The 19,872-nt window shown below is 38.1% G+C and overlaps 2 protein-coding genes across 2 annotated transcripts in view; both read left to right on the top strand.

Annotated features, from left to right (window-relative positions):
• The window catches only part of sh3pxd2b (SH3 and PX domains 2B), a 385,135-nt gene that overhangs the window by 10,459 nt on the left and 354,804 nt on the right, over positions 1-19,872 (top strand). The gene's annotated exons all lie outside the window — the stretch shown is intronic.
• On the top strand, positions 2,026-14,199 carry LOC127569194 (ubiquitin domain-containing protein 2). Its single transcript, XM_052013592.1, has 3 exons — positions 2,026-2,098; positions 2,547-2,783; positions 13,802-14,199. The coding sequence occupies exons 1-3, from the start codon at positions 2,026-2,028 to the stop codon at positions 14,197-14,199; spliced, it is 708 nt and encodes a 235-aa protein (XP_051869552.1).

Here is a 19,872-nt window from a genome sequence, read left to right as displayed (position 1 = left end):
CAACTCCTATCAAGTCGCCTCTCATCCAGCGTCACTCCAAAGAGAAAAGCCCTAGCTTGTTTAAGCTTTCCTCATAAGACATGTTCTCTAATCCAGGCAGCATTCTGGTAAATCTCCTCTGCACCCTCTCTAAAGCTTCCACATCCTTCCTATAATGAGGTGACCAGAACTAAACACAATACTAAGTGTGGTCTAACCAGAGTTGTATAAAGCTGCAACATTACCTTGCAGCTCTTGAACTCAATCCCCGACTAATGAAGGCCAGCACACCATACGGCTTCTTAACCACCCTATCAACTTGCGCAGCAACTTTGAGGGATCCATGGACTTGGACCCCAAGATCCCTCTGTTCCTCCACACTACTAAGAATCCTGCCACTAACCTTGTACTCTGCCTTCAAGTTCATTCTTCCATAGTGTATCACTTCACACTTTTCCAGATTGAACTCCATCTGTCACTTCTCTGCATCCTTGCATCCTGTCTATGTCCCTTTGTAACCTACAACAATCTTCTACACTATCCACAACTCCTCCAACCTTTGTATCATCCACAAACTTACTCACCCATCCCTCCACTTCCTCATCCAAGTCATTTATAAAAATCACAAAAAGCTGGGGTCCCAGAACAGATTCCTTGGAACACCACTAGTCACCAATCTCCAGGCAGAATACTTTCCATCTACTACCAGCCTCTGCCTTCCATGGGCAAGCCAATTATGAATCCATGCAGCCAAGTCTCCATGGATACCATGCCTCATAATTTTCTGGATGAGCCTACCATGGGGAACCTTGTCAAACACCTTACTAAAGTGCATATACACTACATCCAGTGCTCTCCCTTCATCAGTTTGTTTTGTTGCATTGAAAAACTCAATTAGGCTCATAAGGCACAACCTGGCCCTCACAAAGCCATGCTAACTCTCCCTAATAAGACTATGCTTCTCCAAATGCTCGTAAATCCTGTCTCTAAGAATCATCTCCAATAGCTTGCTCACTGGTCTGTAATTCACAGGATTATCCCTATTACCTTTCTTGAACAACCTTTGCAATCCTTTGGTACCACTCCTGTGGCCAGGGAGGATGCAAATATCATCATCAATGTCCCAGCAATCTCTTCCCTCGCTTCCCGTAGTAACCTGGGTTATATTCCATCTGGCCCCAGGGACTTATCTATCCTAATGTTTTTCAGAAGCTCCAACACTACCTCTTTCTTAACCTCAACGTACTCCAGCACGTTAGCCTGTTCTACACTGACCTCACATTCATCAAAGTCCCTCTCCCTAGTGAACACAAGCACGATATTCATTAAGGACCTCCCCTGCCTCCAGGCACGTGTTTTCCCCCTTTATCCCTGAGCGGTCCTGTGCTCACTCTAGTCATCCTCCTGTTCTTCCTGTATGTTCTCTCACAAATGCTGAGCATCACTAACTGTCATACTGCAAAACCCTAATGCCTTCAGTAACTTTGCATGTTATGGTGGTTTTATTTTTATTTTGCCCATAATTGATTTGAAGAATGGATTATCTCATGCAAACGCTGGTGATGTTCCCTGCCTGTTGCTGTTACATATCATAAATTGTGAATATAAGCTGTTAAAGGAGTGGCTTGTGCTGAATTTTGCTGGAGAACCACTGGTATACAACCCTTGAAAGTGAAGGAAGCCACAGACTTTCTTTCACTCACTATAAGGCATGAATGTGCAGGACTTGCTGAGAGATGCTGTGGGCTGAACCTATCATTTCACTCCGCCACTGGATTCCATCCAATCCCTGCTGGGATTTCCCACCTCGACATCAGAAAGTAGACCTTTGAATCCTGCTCTGGTCAAACTGTGACTCTGTGTATTTTAATTAGGATGGTAGGACAAAGACTTAGGAGGCTTTAGTTCACTTTGGTTTAAAGTTTTTAATCTTTTATAACTGTTTTATGCCTTTGTCGTTATTTTAAAATGTAATTTTTATCGACTTCAATTCTGATAGATTTTAAATGCCTCTTAATGACATGGACATTAAATACTAATAAAATTATGACCATTTTCACAGCTGGAAAAGCTCCTCCTGAGCTTTGTCACTATAGGGAGCCACTTTCATCAGACCCAGGTAAATGCAGACCTGCGTAGACCACTAATGGCTATTCTGGACAGGAGGACCAGGCCAATATGATCCAGTGCATTGTGTGCTGTGTTCTAATGCTGTTTATAGTGTTCAGCTGTGAACTTGAAGTTATTCCCTTTTCCCAAATCCGCTCCTCCTCCTCTTCCGCCAGCACTCAAGGCAGCCCATGTCTCCAAAACATCTGAAATATACTCAGTTATGATTCAAGCAGACTAGTATTAATGTCTAAATCACATTACTATTTCTTGCATTGTTTTGATTGTTGCTTTTAGAAAAACAATTGTTTGTATCACAAATCTTGTGTTAGAAGAACTAGAAATTCAACACTTTATATCTTAAATGCTGATTTTAGAATGTGTATTATTTACATGTAGTATAATATGGTGTAAGATATTGGCTGATTTTTTTTTTCTGATTTTGCATTTCATTGTAGTGGCTTTGGGTCGCAATCAGCCCCTGAAAAAGGAGAAACCAAAATGGAAAAGTGATTATCCAATGACAGATGGACAGTTACGTAGTAAGAGAGATGAATTTTGGGACACAGCACCTGCTTTTGAAGGTCGGAAGGAGATTTGGGATGCCCTCAAGGCTGCAGCACATGCTTTTGAAAGCAATGATCATGAACTTGCTCAGGCAATCATTGATGGTGCAAGTATAACGCTACCACATGGTAGGTTCCTCTGTATTGCTACGGTTATAATGGTCATTGTACATGTTAACTAATGAAAAATCCTGAAGCTTCCTTATGAAAGTATTGACTAATATGGTGTCATACATCATTTCTTGTTTAAGAAGTACACTAGTATTAATTGTGTGGTTCAAATGGCACTTAAATATTGGTTGGAGTGGAGATGTTGTGCTTGGTGGGAAAAGCAGAGGCAGGTCAATTTGAGACATTCCCCTCCTCCCTGCACCCTGAAGGACTACAGGAAAAGGGACAATGTTAATTTAAGATGCTTTATTTTAATGAAAGCCTTAGTGCATAAGATGATGACTTCATTAAAATAACAGATTAAGTAATTTAGTATGGAGATCACTGTTCTACATTAAGATTTCATTATGTGAGATCTTTGATGTATTGGTGATAGTAAAGTAATACAGCTCTTAGCATGTGAAGTTCTGAAAGTAGATCAGGGAATTTGATTTGGTCTTAAATACACTAACAGAAACAATCCTCTCTTTACTGGTACTCTGCCTTGTAAATTTGGCAACTTGTAAAAAGGACTGAAAAATGATTGAACTGAAAAAAGGATTAATCTCAGTCATTCTACCCTTGCAATAATAACTACAGGAAAGCATCAGTATTGGCCAGAGGAAATATAAACCAGCCAGTCCTGCAGCTTTCATTAACGTAGGGTAACAAGTTACTATAACCCTTCCTTTTGGAATTTGTGACACAGCATGATGATTCTTTGGAACAGTCCCTGACAGATACAACCCAGCAGGCCATCTGTTCCTCTAGCAAGTCACATGCAACAAACTTTACCACATTGAACAAAGAATGTTGAAAAGGTTAATTCAAAAAATTTTAAGTGCCTTTTGTCTCGAGTTGTAGAATGTGTTGATCATTCTGTGAAATCAGAAATTCTGAAAATGAAATGGCTGTAGGATAGACCCTGCAGAGTTTGGGAAAGCATGGATCAAGCTCTGGTTTTGATGAATTATTTTATTGTGTTGATAGGTTGAGATGAAAGATAGGAGGAGGAGGCTAATGTGCATCATAAGCACAAATGTGTTATTCTACTTTTCTGCCGTTAATTCTGTGTAATAGTTTCCATTGTTTTTACAATGCATTGATACAAAACTGAATCTGAAGTTGCTTAGTTTTATTTGTCACTCTTTTTGAATATGACAATGTTAATTTGTTTCCATTCTGGCTGATCTGTCCTGGAGTATATCTGCTTCATAATAACTATAATCAATTCAAAAGTTCATTTTGTCCCATAAGTTAAATCAGTATAAATGCCAGTCGTCACTAAGGATTTATTTGCTGTATGTCAAAGTTTGTGTAAGACACAGAACTCTAGCCAAGAGCTGTGATCTGCAAACTTGATGAGAACTGAGCTTGCTGAGGTATTATTTTGGTTTATGGAACGTGAAGCCCTATCCTCTGGCCCTTATCTGCTCTAAATTAAACTGTTCTAAACTTTTCTGACTTCTTCATGCCTTTCAGCTTAAAGCAACTTCTCAAAAGTTACCTATTTACCTGAATGAATTCTTCTCCGAATCACTACTCTGTCCAAATTTCTTATCCTTCTTTGTAAAACTCTTGGGTATCATACCAACCATGTTACAAAATGTCAAGAAACAGGATAAAGTACTGCTTCTAAAATGTTTTAGTTGATATCCCAGTGGCTCTCAGTTTATTTTAATTTCCACATTCTGGAATTTCCAACAACATTTTGACGTCGGATTAAAATCCATTTTGATCAGTTTCATTGATACCATTTTAGTCTTTGATTTAGTTGAGTAGTTAACAGACTAGCTAAGCATGAGTTATTGCTTAAAATGCTATTGCTTATAGTATTGTAACTATTAGTGTAAAAAGTACTGCCCAAAACTGGAATTTTGCCATTTCAAATTTATTTAAATTAAAACAAATTGTGGATTTATCCCAGGTTCAGCAGTGAGAGATGGACTGAAGAATCGAACATTGTTACATTTGGAAATAAGCATTCAGCCCACAGGAGTTAAGCTGTGTCTTATTTTCCAGAGCACCATGTTAATTAGACTTCCTTATATGCCCCCTCCCCTCCCTGATTAATGATGTAACATTGTTTTACTCAAATGATCTGATTTTACTGTTGTAGCAAGAATAGTAGTTTCTATCCCCAATATCACTTCACTTTGCTGATTAGGCTGTGGTAATTTCACTTTGACATGGTGCATGGTTATGGTGAAGTACTATTGGTTTCTATTATGCTGTTGTTGTTATTGACATTTCCTGTTTCTTTCTCAAGAGGAAACCAAGGAGCGGCATTGTCCATTTTACATGTGCTTTTCAAAACTTTACAAAAGCCTTTGTATCCATAAATCAAGAGGGATTGTGGAACATTCTTAACAAACTTTCTCGTTCTTTCCATTGTTCCATGAATATGATTTCTTGCTTCATAGAATTTCTTGCCGTGGGGTTTGGAATTTGTATAATGGTTGTGATGACTCAATTTCAGTTCATGTGTACTGAAGTTTTAAAAAATTACAGCAGAATTTTTACTTTCTGCTTCACTTATTTCTCACCTTTTGAAAAGATCTAATCCTTCATCCCTCATGCCTTTTGGAAAACTAATGAATATTAGATTACATTTTAGTTTAAGTTTTGCAGAGATCATCGCTGTTATTTCTCATGCGCACATAATCATATCAAGCTAGTGTTTGTTTTCAATTTCAGCACTTTCACTTTCAATCAATGTAGATTTTCCCCACTTACTTAACCACTGCCACCATGTTACATCTCGTTTTTGTTTCGCAGAGTGTATTTTAAACCAGACTGAGATCTGTGGCTCATCAATCTACTTATTCTTCCATTTTTATGCTATGTGCCGTGCGAATGATGCATTGTGTTCTCTTCATACAGGATATCGTGCATCAGTAAGTGACGCAGTACAACAAGTACATAACTTGGTAGTCCTTGTTCTTTTAATAAAAAGATTGCAGTTTTAAATAAGTTTGGATAAAGGAAACTTCTTTTTAACAAAGTGTTCACTGTAGTCAGCAATTCAAATTATAAGTCCTTATGTTTAAAGAGATAAGGAGTTGAGTAAAGAGATTCAGTGGACCCTTGAGGGCTGAAAATACAATTCTGACTTCATTGAAGCCATTTGTTTAAATGTTAGTAGGAAGCGATTTTGTGTTGGATGAATTGATTCATGCTCTTTGTATTTCTGTTCATTTGCATATCAGTGTCAACTCTGTACTAAATCAGCACAATTGCACAGGATTTCTAAATCTATTTATATGTTCTTTAAGTATTCATTAAAGCATTTAAGCTTGGTTACTATAACAGGAAAAGATGTTTATTTAAAAATACACATTTTGTCCAGCCTGCCATTAACTACTCCAATTTTAAATAACTGCAAGTTATTTTTTAATCATTTATTATATTGGAACACAACAGTCAGTACCTTGTTAATTTAAATATATATTAAGCAGCATTGGTGTTCTTATGCGGTAAAGAACCATCTTAATTTTACAGCCTCCTGAAATACCTTTACTGACACAGAGCATAAATTCACGATGATGATTGAGTTATTCTAGGAACCTCCACAGTTTGGAGTCCGACTTCTGGTGCAGTATTTTTAAGCTAGGGCAACAGTCTCTTATGGGAAATGATTTGTGCTTCGTATTCTCTAATCTTCTGCATTGGTTTGCATTTTGAAGGAATCGCACACAATTTACAGTGTAGTCTAATGAAATTTCAGCCATTGACATCAGTTGAACTGCAAAACTGAGTGGTGCAGGTGTAAATTTGAGGTGCAGAATAAATTGAGATCAGCAAACTACAATTCATTGGAATCGGTAGTGTCATTTACAAAATTCAACTTCAAAATTTATTTAAACTGATGAAAGAAAATGTCAGATTTTCTGGAAAAATAATTCTACTTGTTTATACCTTAGTTCTAATGCAATCAGTTTTTTTAATTCATTCATGGTTGTGGGTAATGCTGGTGTTATGATTGAAGAGCAGCTTGGAGTCCAGAACTGTAGATATCTTTCCATGTATGTTTTGTTCATTCCATCTCAGTACAAGCATATGTGCAAATAGTTTGCTGCAAACTCACCTCATATCAAAATACATGGGGCTTTGTACCATTTTAGGTATACTGATAATATATTGACAGGTGATTGCCCATGGATGTGACCATGACCATTTTTGGCAAAGTTTGGCAATCAGGGGTCTTCAGTGGACCTGTTTATGACTTTGAGATATGGAGCCCCTCTTGATATTTGAGATTCATTGGTGCCAACTACCTTAAATTTAAGTTGTATAGTGTACCTATTGCTTGGTCCATTCATGCCTTCTGCATCCTGTGCATCACTGCTTTCAGCTAACTTGTACATTTCATACCTGCTTACAGTCCATTTGTCTATTGTTCCCCTTAATGTCATGACTTTTGGTAGGCCTTTCATGGGGTTGGTGCATTTGGCCAACCTTTCCAGAATACCTAATGGTAATGCCATATCTGCTCTATCCCAATATGTTCTTAGCGTACTTTTAGGAAGGAGTTCCAGGATTTTAACAGAGTGATAATGAAGGATAACAATGTATTTCCATATCAGAAGGGTGTGTAGCTTGGAGAGAAACTTGTGCCAGCACCATCTGTCCCCAGCATTCCTGGTGATAGAGGTTGCAACTTTGGGAAAGGCTTTCAGAATAGAGCTGGCAATTAACACAGTGAATTTCTAGGTGGTGCACGTTGCTGCCACAGTACATTGGTATCGGAGCAAGTCAATGTTTCTGGCAGATGGGATGCCAGCAAGTGGGCTACTTTGTTCTCAATGATACTTAGCTTTTTGATGCTGCATTCATCCAGGCAGAATGGAGAGTATTCCAACAAACTCTTGAATTGTGAAAGATGATGTGACTGTGAGTGAGCTACATGGAAACTGGAGCTGTAGATAGTAAGGGTCTTTATTCAGCATGACAAACAGGTGTTCTGGAGGACCAACAGTATCTCTCTGAGATACTCTGAAGAAACTCAGTAGTATAGTGTTATAACTACAGTTTCAATGGTTATAATTACCTACTTCATTTTGAGTGCAAACGGGTAACTTTGCAGAATTACATATTTACAATCGGAGCACTTCTCAACTGATGGCTCCCTGGAGATACAAACACGCAGAACATTAATTGACAAAACAAGTATGTCTTGAGCTGTGTTAAGTGTCCGGGATATGTCTTGAACTATACGTTAATACACTTAATACATTCCCTGATCTCATCCTGGAAGTCTCAATGAGGACCGATTAACATGAACATCAGCTTATTGTATTTCCCTGCGTAATTGCAATGGTGAATGTCAGAATGGCTAGTTTCAATAGATGTTACACTGTGAACAGGTTTTTTTTAAAGACTGTATTAACTGGCTGCTACCCCTATCCCATAACTTCTGTAAGATGTCCCATGCCTACCAATCCCTAACAATGAAAAGACTTGATAAATTTGGAATTGAGTTAAAGAAGGCTAAAGAAATTCCTCCTCATCTCTGTTCTAAAGGGGCATCCTTTTATTCTGCAGCTGTGCCCTCTGGTTCTAGACTCTCCCACTACTGGAAACACTCCCTCCATCTCCACTCTGTCCAGGCCTTTCAATATTCAGTAGGTTTCATTGAGATCCCCTCTCATCCTTCTAAACTCCAGTGAATACAGTACAGGCCCAGAGCTATCAAATGCTCCTCATACGTTAATCCTTTCGTCCTTGGAATCATTCTTGTAAACTTCCTCTGGATCCTCTCCAATGCCAGCCCATCCTCTCCATCTCCACTCTATCCAAGCCTTTCAACATTCAGAAGGTTTCAATGAGATCCCCCCCCCCCCCCCCCCCATCCTTCTAAACCAGCGAATACAGGCCCGGAGCCATCAAATGCTCCTCATATGTTAATCCTTTTATCCTTGGGATCATTCTTGTAAACCTCCTCTGGACCCTCTCCAACACCAGCACATCCTTCCTTAGATATGGGGCCCAAAACTGCTCGCAATACTCCAAATGTGGTCTGACCAACACCTTATAAAGCCTCAGCATTACATCCTTGCTTTTATATTCTAGTCCTCTCGAAATGAATGGTAACATTGCATTTGCCTTCCTTACTACTGGCTCAACCTGCAAGTTAACCTTTAGGGAATCCTGCATTAGGACTCCCAAATCCCTTTGCACCTCCGATTTCTGTATTCGAGGTACTTACTCTAAATAAAGACCTTTTGGAGTTGAATGATACTGATGAAACTTGAATTGGGTACTACTCAACAGCTTGTTGGTGAATAAGTGTCAGTTAATACCAATGTTGACATCATTTTCTATCACGTTACCGATAGTTGAGTGTAGACTGGTTGAGCTATAATTAGTTGGACTGGATTTGTATTGTTTTTTTCAGGTGGGACTTGTCTGAGCGAATTTCTGCATGGTTGGTTTGAAGGCAGTTTTGTAACTATATTAGTACATGGCTAGCTCTGGAGCACAAATCTTTAGTACTATGGCTGGACTGTTATCTTGTCCAACAATCTTTGCTGAATCTAATATTGATAGCCATGGCTTTCAATATCAGGTTGAGTGAATCAAATTGGCTGCAGAATATTTTCTGGAATCTTGGAACTCGAGAGGAAGCAGAGATGGATCATCCCTTCTTATTTAGCTAGCTGATACAGTTTTTAAATGCTTCAGCCTCGTTTTTGGTACTGACATGCTGCGTTCAGTTAACATTAAGAATGATGCTCCTGGAGCAGCCTCCTCCATTTGCTGTTTAATTCACCACCATCATTCATGACTACATGTGACAAGACTGCAGAGCCTGATCTGATCCATTGGTTGTGGAATTGTTTAACTGTCTCCTGCATGCTATGTCCATTATTTAGTGTGCATGTAGTTCTGCACTGAGAACCTCAAGGCCATGCATCGGCATCAAACAAAGGCCTAGTGTAAGTGGCAAACGGAGTGAGATACCTCACAAACTACCCACCCAGCCGCAGTTGGAAGTTCCAATATTGGCCTCATTAACTCTCTCAGAACCCACAAAAACAGTAGAAGTAAGTCATTGTCAATCCCAAAGGGCTGCCTGAGGGGGGAAAAAACTGTTCCAAATTGCAACTTCACCAGGTTGGCACTTTATTTTTAGGTACATGGCCCCTTTCTTTCTTTCTTCAATCTTTTTATTGAATTTCAAGTTAATTCAAATTAATATACATAGCATTAATAATATACATATGGTGCGAAGAGATCAGGATAACAATAATAACAGTTAATATTTATACTCTCAAGGAGTGAAATATATAATCTGGACCTCCCGCTCTCTTGCTAAGTGAACGTGATACAAAAAAAAAGAAATTGAAAAGAAATTTGATTATATGAAAAGAAAACCCCCAAATCAAAAAAAAAGTATAATAATAAACAAAAGCAAACCAAAAACTTCAAAAAAAAAACTGGACTGATATTTCTTCGGATAAAAAAAACATTATCATGTCATCAGCTCTGCTCCTCTATATTCAAAGGTTATTGAAAGGGATTCGAGAAAGGTCTGCTTATATCAAATGGAAATATTGAATAAATGGACTCCAAACTTCCTCAAATTTGAGCGAAGGATCAACAGTACCACTCCTAATTTTTTCTAAGTTTAAACATGTTATAGTTTGAGAAAACCACTGAAATGTGGTAGGGGGTATAGGGTCCTTCCATTTAAATAGAATGGATCTCTTGGCCATTAATGTAACAAAAGCAATCATACAACAAGCAGAAGCAGATAAGTGGCCAGAATCCATCATTGGTAACCCAAAAATTGCAATAAAAGAATGGGGTTGTAAATCAATATTCAATACAGTTGAAATAATATTAAAAATGTCTTTTCAATATTTTTCCAAAAGAGGACAGGACCAAAACGTGTCAGGGAAGCCACCTCCGAATTACATCTGTCACATACAGGATTTATATGGTGATAAAAACGGGTTAACTTGTCCTTCGACATATGGGTTCTGTGAACCACCTTAAACTGGTATCGAAGAGTGTCTTGCACACATTGAAGATGTATTAACTAATTGGAGAATTTTCTTCCATGTCTCTGTAGGTAAGAGTATCTGGAGTTCTCTTTCCCATTCATTCTTAATTTTATCAAGCGTCTCTAGATGTATTTTTATAATCAGATCATAAATTATTGCTATCAAGCCCCTCTGATAACATGGCCTCTGATGTGCCCTCCTGCTTGCCTCATTGAACCAAGGTTGGTCCTTTGGCTTGATAGTAATAGAGTGAGGGTTATGCTGGGTCATGAGATTACAAACAGAGGTGGAATTCAATTCTGCTATTGACAGCCCATAGCACTATATGGATGCGCAGTTTTAAACTGCCTGTTCTGTTCTGAGTTTATTGTAATTGGCATAATATACAGTGGAGGGTGTCATTGATGCAAAGTTGAGGTTTGTGCTTCCAGAAAGATAATGCAGTGGAGCACTGAATATTTCGTTGAGGGAGGACAGTCACTAATAATTTGGATTCCTGGCACGTGTTTGACTCAATGTCATGAAATCTGGAGCCAATGTTGACAATTCCCACATACCTCAATGGTAAAGAGGGTTCATCTCTGGTGAAAAACACAATGATACTGGAGGAGCTCAGCAGGCCAGGCAGCATCTATGGAGAAAAGCTGGCAGTTAACGTTTTGTGTCAGGACCCTTCTTCAGGACTGAAGATAGGAAAAGGGGAAGCCCAATATATAGGAGGGAAAAGCAGAGCAGTGATAGGTGGACAAAAGAAGGGAGGCGAGGTGGTGATAGGTAGATGCAGGTGAGAGATAGTGATAGGCAGGTGCAGGGAAGGAGGGGAGAGCGGATGCACCGGGGGGGATGGGTCAAAGGTAAGGAGAAAAAGGGGGGAGGGAGAAAAAAAGAGGAGAGGCAAGGCTAGGAAAGGGAAGAAAAGAAGAAGCATGGTTGGGGGATTGTGGGAAAGGAGTGTGGGGATTACCTAAAGTGGGAGAATTCAATGTTCATGCCATTAGGTGGCAAGGTTCCAAGATGGAAAATGAGGTGCTGTTCCTCCAGTTTGTGCTTGGAATTCTCCTGGCAGTGGAGAAGGCCGAGGACTGACATATCAGTGATAGTGTGGGAGGGGGAGTTCAAGTGACTGGCAACGGGGAGATGGAGATCGCGATTATGGATGGAGCACAGGTGTTCTGCGAAACGGTCATCTGTGCTCTGTCCGTAACCGTGAATTGAGTTGTGGCTTAATCAATTTTATAAAGGTTCAACATAACTTCCTTGCATTTGTATTCCAAGCTCTCCTTACAAGTGTTCGGATCCCATGTACTTTAACTGCTTTCTTAACCAGCCCACTGCCTTTAAAATTTTCTGCCTCTGATCCTGTTTAGAATTGTACCATTTAATCAAAATTTTATCTTCTCGCTCTTGCCAAAATGTAACATTTTGCACTCCTCCGCCTTTATTGTGAACTCTCGTGTGTCTATCCATTGTACCAGACTTGAAGTCTGCTTTTATTCTCCTTGCAGTGTCATCTGCAGAATTTGGAAATGTTTACCTTGTATAGCCATGTCCAAGTCATTAATGGCAGTGAGTGATCCCAGAACCTCTGAGATGGGCATTTTTATTAATATTTTCATTCTGTGCAAATGTTGACATTCTTATTCATTTTGAATTAGTGGAAATGATTAAGGGAGACATCATCCCTCAGTCATGTGTTCTGATATCACATTTCAAGAATATGTGACTGAGGGATGACAATATCATTTTAAACAATTGATAAATTTTTCAGAAGTATGGCACTGCAGTTACTTGAATTCTGCAATAAAAATAGAAAATGCTTGAAATGTTCTGCACATAGAAGCTCTCTATGGGAGTGGTGGGGGGTGGAGCGGGAGAGAATGGTTCAGATAAAAGGTTATCGACCTGAAATATTAACCATTCTTTGCATATGTATGAACTGCTATTTCTTTTATCTTTTGTGGTCGATGACTTTGTTCTACATAATAGTTGATTACAATACCTGGATTAACATGTAAATCAGACACCTGCCCACAATATTTTCAACAAATTTTATTGACTTTAGTTTTGATCTATTTTGCTTGATATATAACTGTGTGATGTACTCTATAAATCACACTGCTGTTTTTGTTTGCTTGCTTTGTTCATGGGATCCTTGGCTGAAACTGTGGCTGTACCGAAGACTTGAGAGGAAGAAAGATCAGGCCTTTGCTGTAGGCCTTGGGGGTGTTGGAAGGAATTATCGGGCCAGGACCTTGGGTTTTGAGGGGTAGGAAAACTGCCAGGGATCAGAGAGAATGCCCCAAGATTACAGCTGAAGATTGAGGGTGGAAGGAAGTAAACAGTGAGGTTGAAGGATGGAGCTGTTTGAGATTTGGGAAATGGGAGGGCCAGGAAATGGGGGAACCAGGTCTTCAGAGTATGGGAGGGTAAATCAAAGGGATTGGTAGGTTTGGAGATTGAGATATGGGTGTCTGGGTGATTGTGACTGAGATCACGAGGGTAGTAGATTGGTTGCTGCTGTGGGGTGAGAATAATATTGCAGCGGTGCAGAAATACACAAAATAAGTAGGAGATCTACCTGACAGGTCTTGATCTTTATTGCACAGGGTACGACATCATCCTGTGCACCCTGTTGTGGAAATCAAACCCAGAAATGTTTTCACATTCTGGAAATTCATACAGACAATCCAGAATTGGTCATTGGCCTATTTCACTGCAGAAGAAAAGAATAATTTCAATTGCATTATGCTGGCAGAATGAAGAGCATTCTCTGATTGAATTTCCAGATTCGTATTTTCTAAATGGAATTTTCTTCCCGTTATTTACTTCTGCTTCCCTCATTTGGAGATACAACTGGGGAATCATGCTATAATAGCTTTACTTCCTTATTTTTAATGCCTATATGCACACAAAAATTAATCTTCGGGTCTGTGACAGGAAATGTCTTGACTTTTGTGACTGAATTTTTCTTTTTGTTTGCACACACAGGAGTCCTTACAGAATGTTATGATGAACTTGGGAATAGGTATCAACTTCCAGTTTATTGCCTTGCACCTCCAATCAACATGATTGAAGAGAAGAGTGACTTGGAGACTCTAGACATCCCAGAACCATCACCAAATTCTGGACAAGAATGTCAGCTGCGGCTGCGGCTCTCCACAGGCAAAGACCTGAAGCTTGTTGTCCGCAGTACAGATACAGTCTATCATATGAAACGACGTTTGCACACAGCAGAGGGAGTAGAGCCCCCCAGCCAGAGATGGTTCTTTTCTGGGCGACCGCTGACAGACAAAATGAAATTGGAGGAGCTGAAAATCCCCAAGGACTATGTGGTGCAGGTCATCATCAGCCAACCCTTGCAGACTCCTACCCCTGTGGAAAATTGACCCCTTTTGAATCCTTTTAGACTATTACTCCTTTCTACGCAAGAACATTCATTTAATGTCACCTGCGTCCCATCCGTGATGAGGACTTCCAGAATGGTGTTCCTATTGATCCACTTAAGTGTAGAGCACAGCAGTTTATACCGAGAAAGCAACTCAGGAGAGGCTCCAGTTCATTCAGATCCTTCCAGGATTTGCTTTTTTTATTGGAAGACTTTGTTGAATGCATATCTGACCCAGATAGATTTCTTTCAGTAAGTGGGCAGTACATCGTCCAGTGAAATAAATCTAGCTGTAAATGTGTGGCCACCATTTTATGCATTAGTTAGCTACAATGTTATTGGATTTTTTAGAAATCATAAGTAGCTGTTTTTAAATGGTGCACACATACTGTCAAATCATAAGACTATACGCAATCATGGCATTAGGTTTTCCTTCAGGGATAATGTCAGTGAGACTGAATCATTTGGAGTTAATTAAAGATTTTAATCTTATTTTTTATTTTTAGCATGCATAAACATGGAAAATTGTCTTTCTGGATTAGTGGTAAACTAATTTATTGGTAATCTGGAAAGACCACAGTAATGCACAAGTCAGTCCCTTTTTATTTTGATGTTAGAAATAGTCTTCAATTGTTGCTGATTGCATGATTTTTGAGTGGGGAAAAAATTTAAAATATTACAATTAGTGTAGAGGGTAAAAAGCCATAGTTTTGTTTCCATTTTGTACTTTTTCTTTTCCCCCACAACCTTCTGATGATTCCTAGTATATGCATCAGCATGGAATTGATAGTACAGGATTGGACCTGACAGTGATACAGCAAAAGGTCAAAAGGTCTGCTGACTGTCTCATAAAGAACTGAGAAAGGTGTTGTCTGTTCCTGTAAAGCTGTATCGCAGCATTAAATTGTCACAGTACAAACAGTGAGGGAGGAAAAAAACCTTCACTTAGTTCCACAAACTAATTAGCCATATTCTACTTGATCAACTAATTGGCAGCCATATACTTGTTACTCGCTATTTTTTTTGAATGGTTTTTGTGAAAGCTAGTTTTTATTTGGAAACTCAACTGTTTAAGCATTCCAAGAGCTGCAACGTGTAATTGTAAATTGAAGCAAGAGCTGTTGTAACATTATTGTTAAATGCATAGATGTGGCCAACACTAAAACCATCTTTTATTTAGTTTGTTTTGTGTCCTATGATAGATGTCAAAGATATTCAATAACTTTCAACATTTAAGATGAAAATACTTAATTTTTTCTTTAATTTCTCTGCAATGTATAGTTTCAAGCAATGGATGAATTTTGTATCTTTAGAACCATAGGGGTTAGGCTAATTTCAGTTTATCATTGTTGAGATAAATATTTGTTTTTGACACATGAATTAAATATTTGGCACTTGCAGGGTTAGTATGATTTTTAAGAGTGGGAAGTTATGATGCCATATTTGCTTCAAAAGGACATTTTCACACATAATTTGATATATTTCATGCTTGTTTCCTTCTTTTTATTGCTGAATTGGGAGCCAATATTCTCAGCAAGTGAATTATGTAACTCCAGTGAAATATAAAAGGAATGATCCTTTGGGGTCAGATTATATGTGAATATACACCTATAATGTGCCTGAGGTATGGAAAACTGGAGGTTTTACTTTGTGCATTACTGTCCAGCTAAAAAGTAGATTGGAGTACTATTAATTAAGTCCTCATGTTCTACTTTGAGGTTTAATCAGTTGGTGTGAGATTTCCAATTTGTACAAGGTTAGTAAGGAATGTTGTAATACAGAAGATTAGTAACACATAGTTGGTTTTCATTTATGCATTATCATTTTGCCATTGCAAGCATTAAATGTTACGAATAACATTTGTCTGTTATATTGGGGAGTGTCTTGAACAAATGTAAAATCCAATGTAATAATTGTGAATTGCCTTGCGTACTATTACTGACAGGTCCCATTTCTCATTTCCCAAACTAATCATCAAAGTTTCAGTCTCACTGACCAAAAGCTGTTCCTAAAAACATTTGTGATTATTTCAGATTTTCTTTGCAGTATTTATTTTCTTGACTTTAATGCTGTATAGCATAATAAGTGAACTGGAGCAAACTCAGTAATTATCCCTTGATAAAGCACAACAACTAACTGTTGTACATCAAAGTCACTGTTTTTTAAATATTGAAATGCTTTAGCATTTCTTTTTGTAGTTCATAAGACTGGGGCTATTGAATTGGTTTTATATCTTACAAGCAAAGTTGCAAAATAAAAGTCTTAATATAACGAAGTTTCAATCATGCTTTTAAACTTCCATGCTGCAGGCTTTTGCTGTTTCCTCTTTAAGGAACAGTAGTTTTTTTATGTTTTGTAACTGTACATTTGAATTTTCACAGATGAAGTTGGGACAGTGTCCTCTGATACTTTATACACTTTCCAATACAGTTTGTGCTCTTAATGTGCAGTACACTGTTGTAAGATCTGTACATTGTAATAAATGATTATTTGTCATAAAAGACCAGTGAATGTTTGGTAATGGATGCTTTATAATGCACAAATAAATAAACCAAATGTTTGTAATTGCAGCCCATCAGTCAGTTATCTGAATTACCATTAAACTGCAGTCCTTTTTCAGTTATTTGATTATCCTAAGGAATACTGTTGTAATCAACTTTTCACCTTTGGAGGAGAAATGTTTTCTCCTTTGGGTTAAAAAGAGCAACCCATGATAATAAACTACAACTTCCCCTTTTACTGTTTGTGTCTTTTCATCTATTAAACTATTCTTTTTGTTAAACTTTGCAAATTTCAGCATCTAAACATTTTACTTACTTTGCCTTTTCAATTCATTTATATACACATCCAGCCTCCACCATTTTTTTGTTGTCAAGAAATTCAAACTGGCAGGGTTTCTCCTAAATTTCCCAGTTGGTTGAGGGTCGATGAATATTTGATGCAGATACAGCAGTGGCTTGGATCACTGCCACCGTCACCATTCCCACCCCCACCCAAACCACCACCAAAGTGGTTAAATTTAAATTTGTGTCCTTGTGATATTAATTATCAACTCGTGCAAATAACTCATCTTGCTTCCAACTTTGATAAATTGAAATGATAAATTATGTGAAGAATTGCTCTGGTGGCTCAATGTATCAAAGCTTTTGGAATACATTTACAATGTCACCATCTAATGAGCTTAACATATTTGATTGAACTAGGACCTAAAGTTCCATACACTTGGAATATTATTGCATTTTTGATTGGTTCAGCAGTTTTTTGAAGCATAGGGGAGGTATTAATATTTGGTCTTTGCAGACAAAATGGGAAACAATTTCCTATACTGTTCTGAAATTGTAGATGGGACAATGGGTTATGGATGAGAAAATATACAGGTTTTTAAAAAAAAAAATTTGATCTGTTAATTGCAAATTGACATATAATAATACCATGCCTATACGTCAAATACGATCCCACCATAATAAACAATTGATTTTTTTTGGATCCTGGGAGAACAATTTCATTTATAAAGCCAGCTACCTTATCTAAAGAAAATTGAATGAGCTGCAGTGCACAAAGTGACTGTTTTAGCATTGTAAGCACAAGCAGCCATGCTCTTGCAATTTAACAAATGCCAATGGAAGTTAAACCTATCAATAATAAAAACCTGAAGACTAGCAATAAGGAGCAGCTAGGAAAAATGTACAATTTAACAAAATAATTGGTAGAATTTGAAGGAATGTAATCTGTACGATTGCTATTTACAGGAGGCTGACTGTTTTCAGACCATGAACCTGCATGATATCACAACTTACTTTCTGTTGAGCAAAATTGTTCTCGATTCTCTGGTTTGAAGTACATTCAAATAGGCAAATTGTAGAAAGGTTAGAGAGGAAGTATGAAAGGAAATGAGTGCCAAAGAAAAATGTGGCAAATATAAAGGGGAATCTAAGAATCTTTTTATGGGCATATGGGTAGTAAATGGGTTGTGAGAGGAGGAAGGGAGCAGCAATTGGGGATTGGTAAAGCAGAGGTCACGGCCAAGGTAATTTGAGTACCATTTTTGTAAAAACTGATGTAAAACAATTACTGTTGAGAAAGATGTAGTTAAGATGTTGATTGGGCTGAAAATTGATAGAGGTGGTACAAGAAAGGCCAGCTGTACTGGATGAGTAAATTACCCAGTGCAAAAGAGATGCATCTGAGGTTGCTAAGGGAAGTAAGCTTAAAAATAACAGAGGTAGTGACCGTAACCTTGCAAACTAACACAAAACAAAAACTGCAAAATTGCAAATGTTATCCCCTTGTACAGGCCACCTAATTTTAAGGTCAGTACTGGGAAAACTTTTAGGAAAATCAGGAAAATAACAGGTGCTTGGAAAAATATTGATTGTTAGCAATAGAAGTATAGAGAACAAGTGCAAGCAAGTCACAGTGAGCCTTTAAGACACTGGTTTGGCTACACCTGGAGCATTGCATAATATTCTGGAGTTATTCTCCATGAATCAGGAAATTGATGGGATAAAAACGAAATGTTGGAAACATTCAGCAGGTCAGGGAGCATAAGCAGGGGAGAAAATGGTTGACATCAAAGACACTTCATCAGACTGGAAAAGAGAAAAAAAGTTGTAGTTGTAGGTAGAATGTGCAAGGAATAGATAGGACAAAGAGAATATCTGGTGAAGCTAGGATTGTCTTGGGGATAAACTGTAGAGATCATCCAAATCGAAGGGTTAATGGGGGTAGAGAGAAAATGAATAAAAGTTATGAAATGAGGGCAATAAGTGAGTGAGAACACAAAAGAATAAAAAACTTGTAAAAAAAAGAATGCACGGCTGTGGGAGATGCCCAGCAAGTCAGGCTGTGATAAAGGAGAGAGAGAAAAGAGAGAAGGAATCTGAGGTATTTAAAATCATGATAGGTCAACAACCAAAATAACGTAGAATGAAGTTGATTGGCAGTGAGTGATTATGGTCTGGAATGCACTGCCAAGGATAAGAGTGCAGATAGATTCAGTCATAGATTTCAAAAGAAAACTAAGTAAGTACGTGAAAGAAAACATTGCAGGCCTATGTGGTGAGGACGGGGGATTAAGTGGATGCTGTTGATCGGAGAGGAATGGTCTCTTTTGTTGTAATATTTGTAACTATGTGATAACATTTTACTTAGCAAAAACTATTTTCCAGCATTTATGGTTGCTGTGTTAGCCCTCTATTTCCTTTCAATACCTGGCTTGATGTCAAACTAGAAGGAGATACTGGTGTCAGTATAAGCAAGCAATCTCTTTTTGGTGATAGTAAAGCTTACATGTTGAAGTAAATAACATAAAATCACTGGAGATGTGCCGTCTTTTGAATGTAAAGCTAGAGGTAAAAGATCCTAGAGCAGTGTTTTTGAAGCAGTAAGGGAATAGTTTGTCCTGACAGTTATCCTTATTATATGCCACCAAACAGACTGCCTGCTTATCCTCTTGTTTTCTCCAGAAACGGTGTCCACATGTTTTGCCTCATATCAATGACTAGACTTCATTATCACTGAAGTGATTTTGGAAGTTCCAAGGATTTATATTTTGCTGTATATTTGTGTGTTTATTTTCTTCAATTGAGATTAGACTGATGCGTGTAAGTGTTTAATGACTGAGTCTATTCCATGTAAAATTTTGCAGTGCCTGCTGCTTTGACCTTGCAATGTG

Source organism: Pristis pectinata, chromosome 4 (genome assembly GCF_009764475.1).
Source record: "Pristis pectinata isolate sPriPec2 chromosome 4, sPriPec2.1.pri, whole genome shotgun sequence".
NCBI classification, from domain to species: Eukaryota; Metazoa; Chordata; class Chondrichthyes; order Rhinopristiformes; family Pristidae; genus Pristis; species Pristis pectinata.
This window is presented reverse-complemented; position numbering and strand designations above follow the sequence as displayed.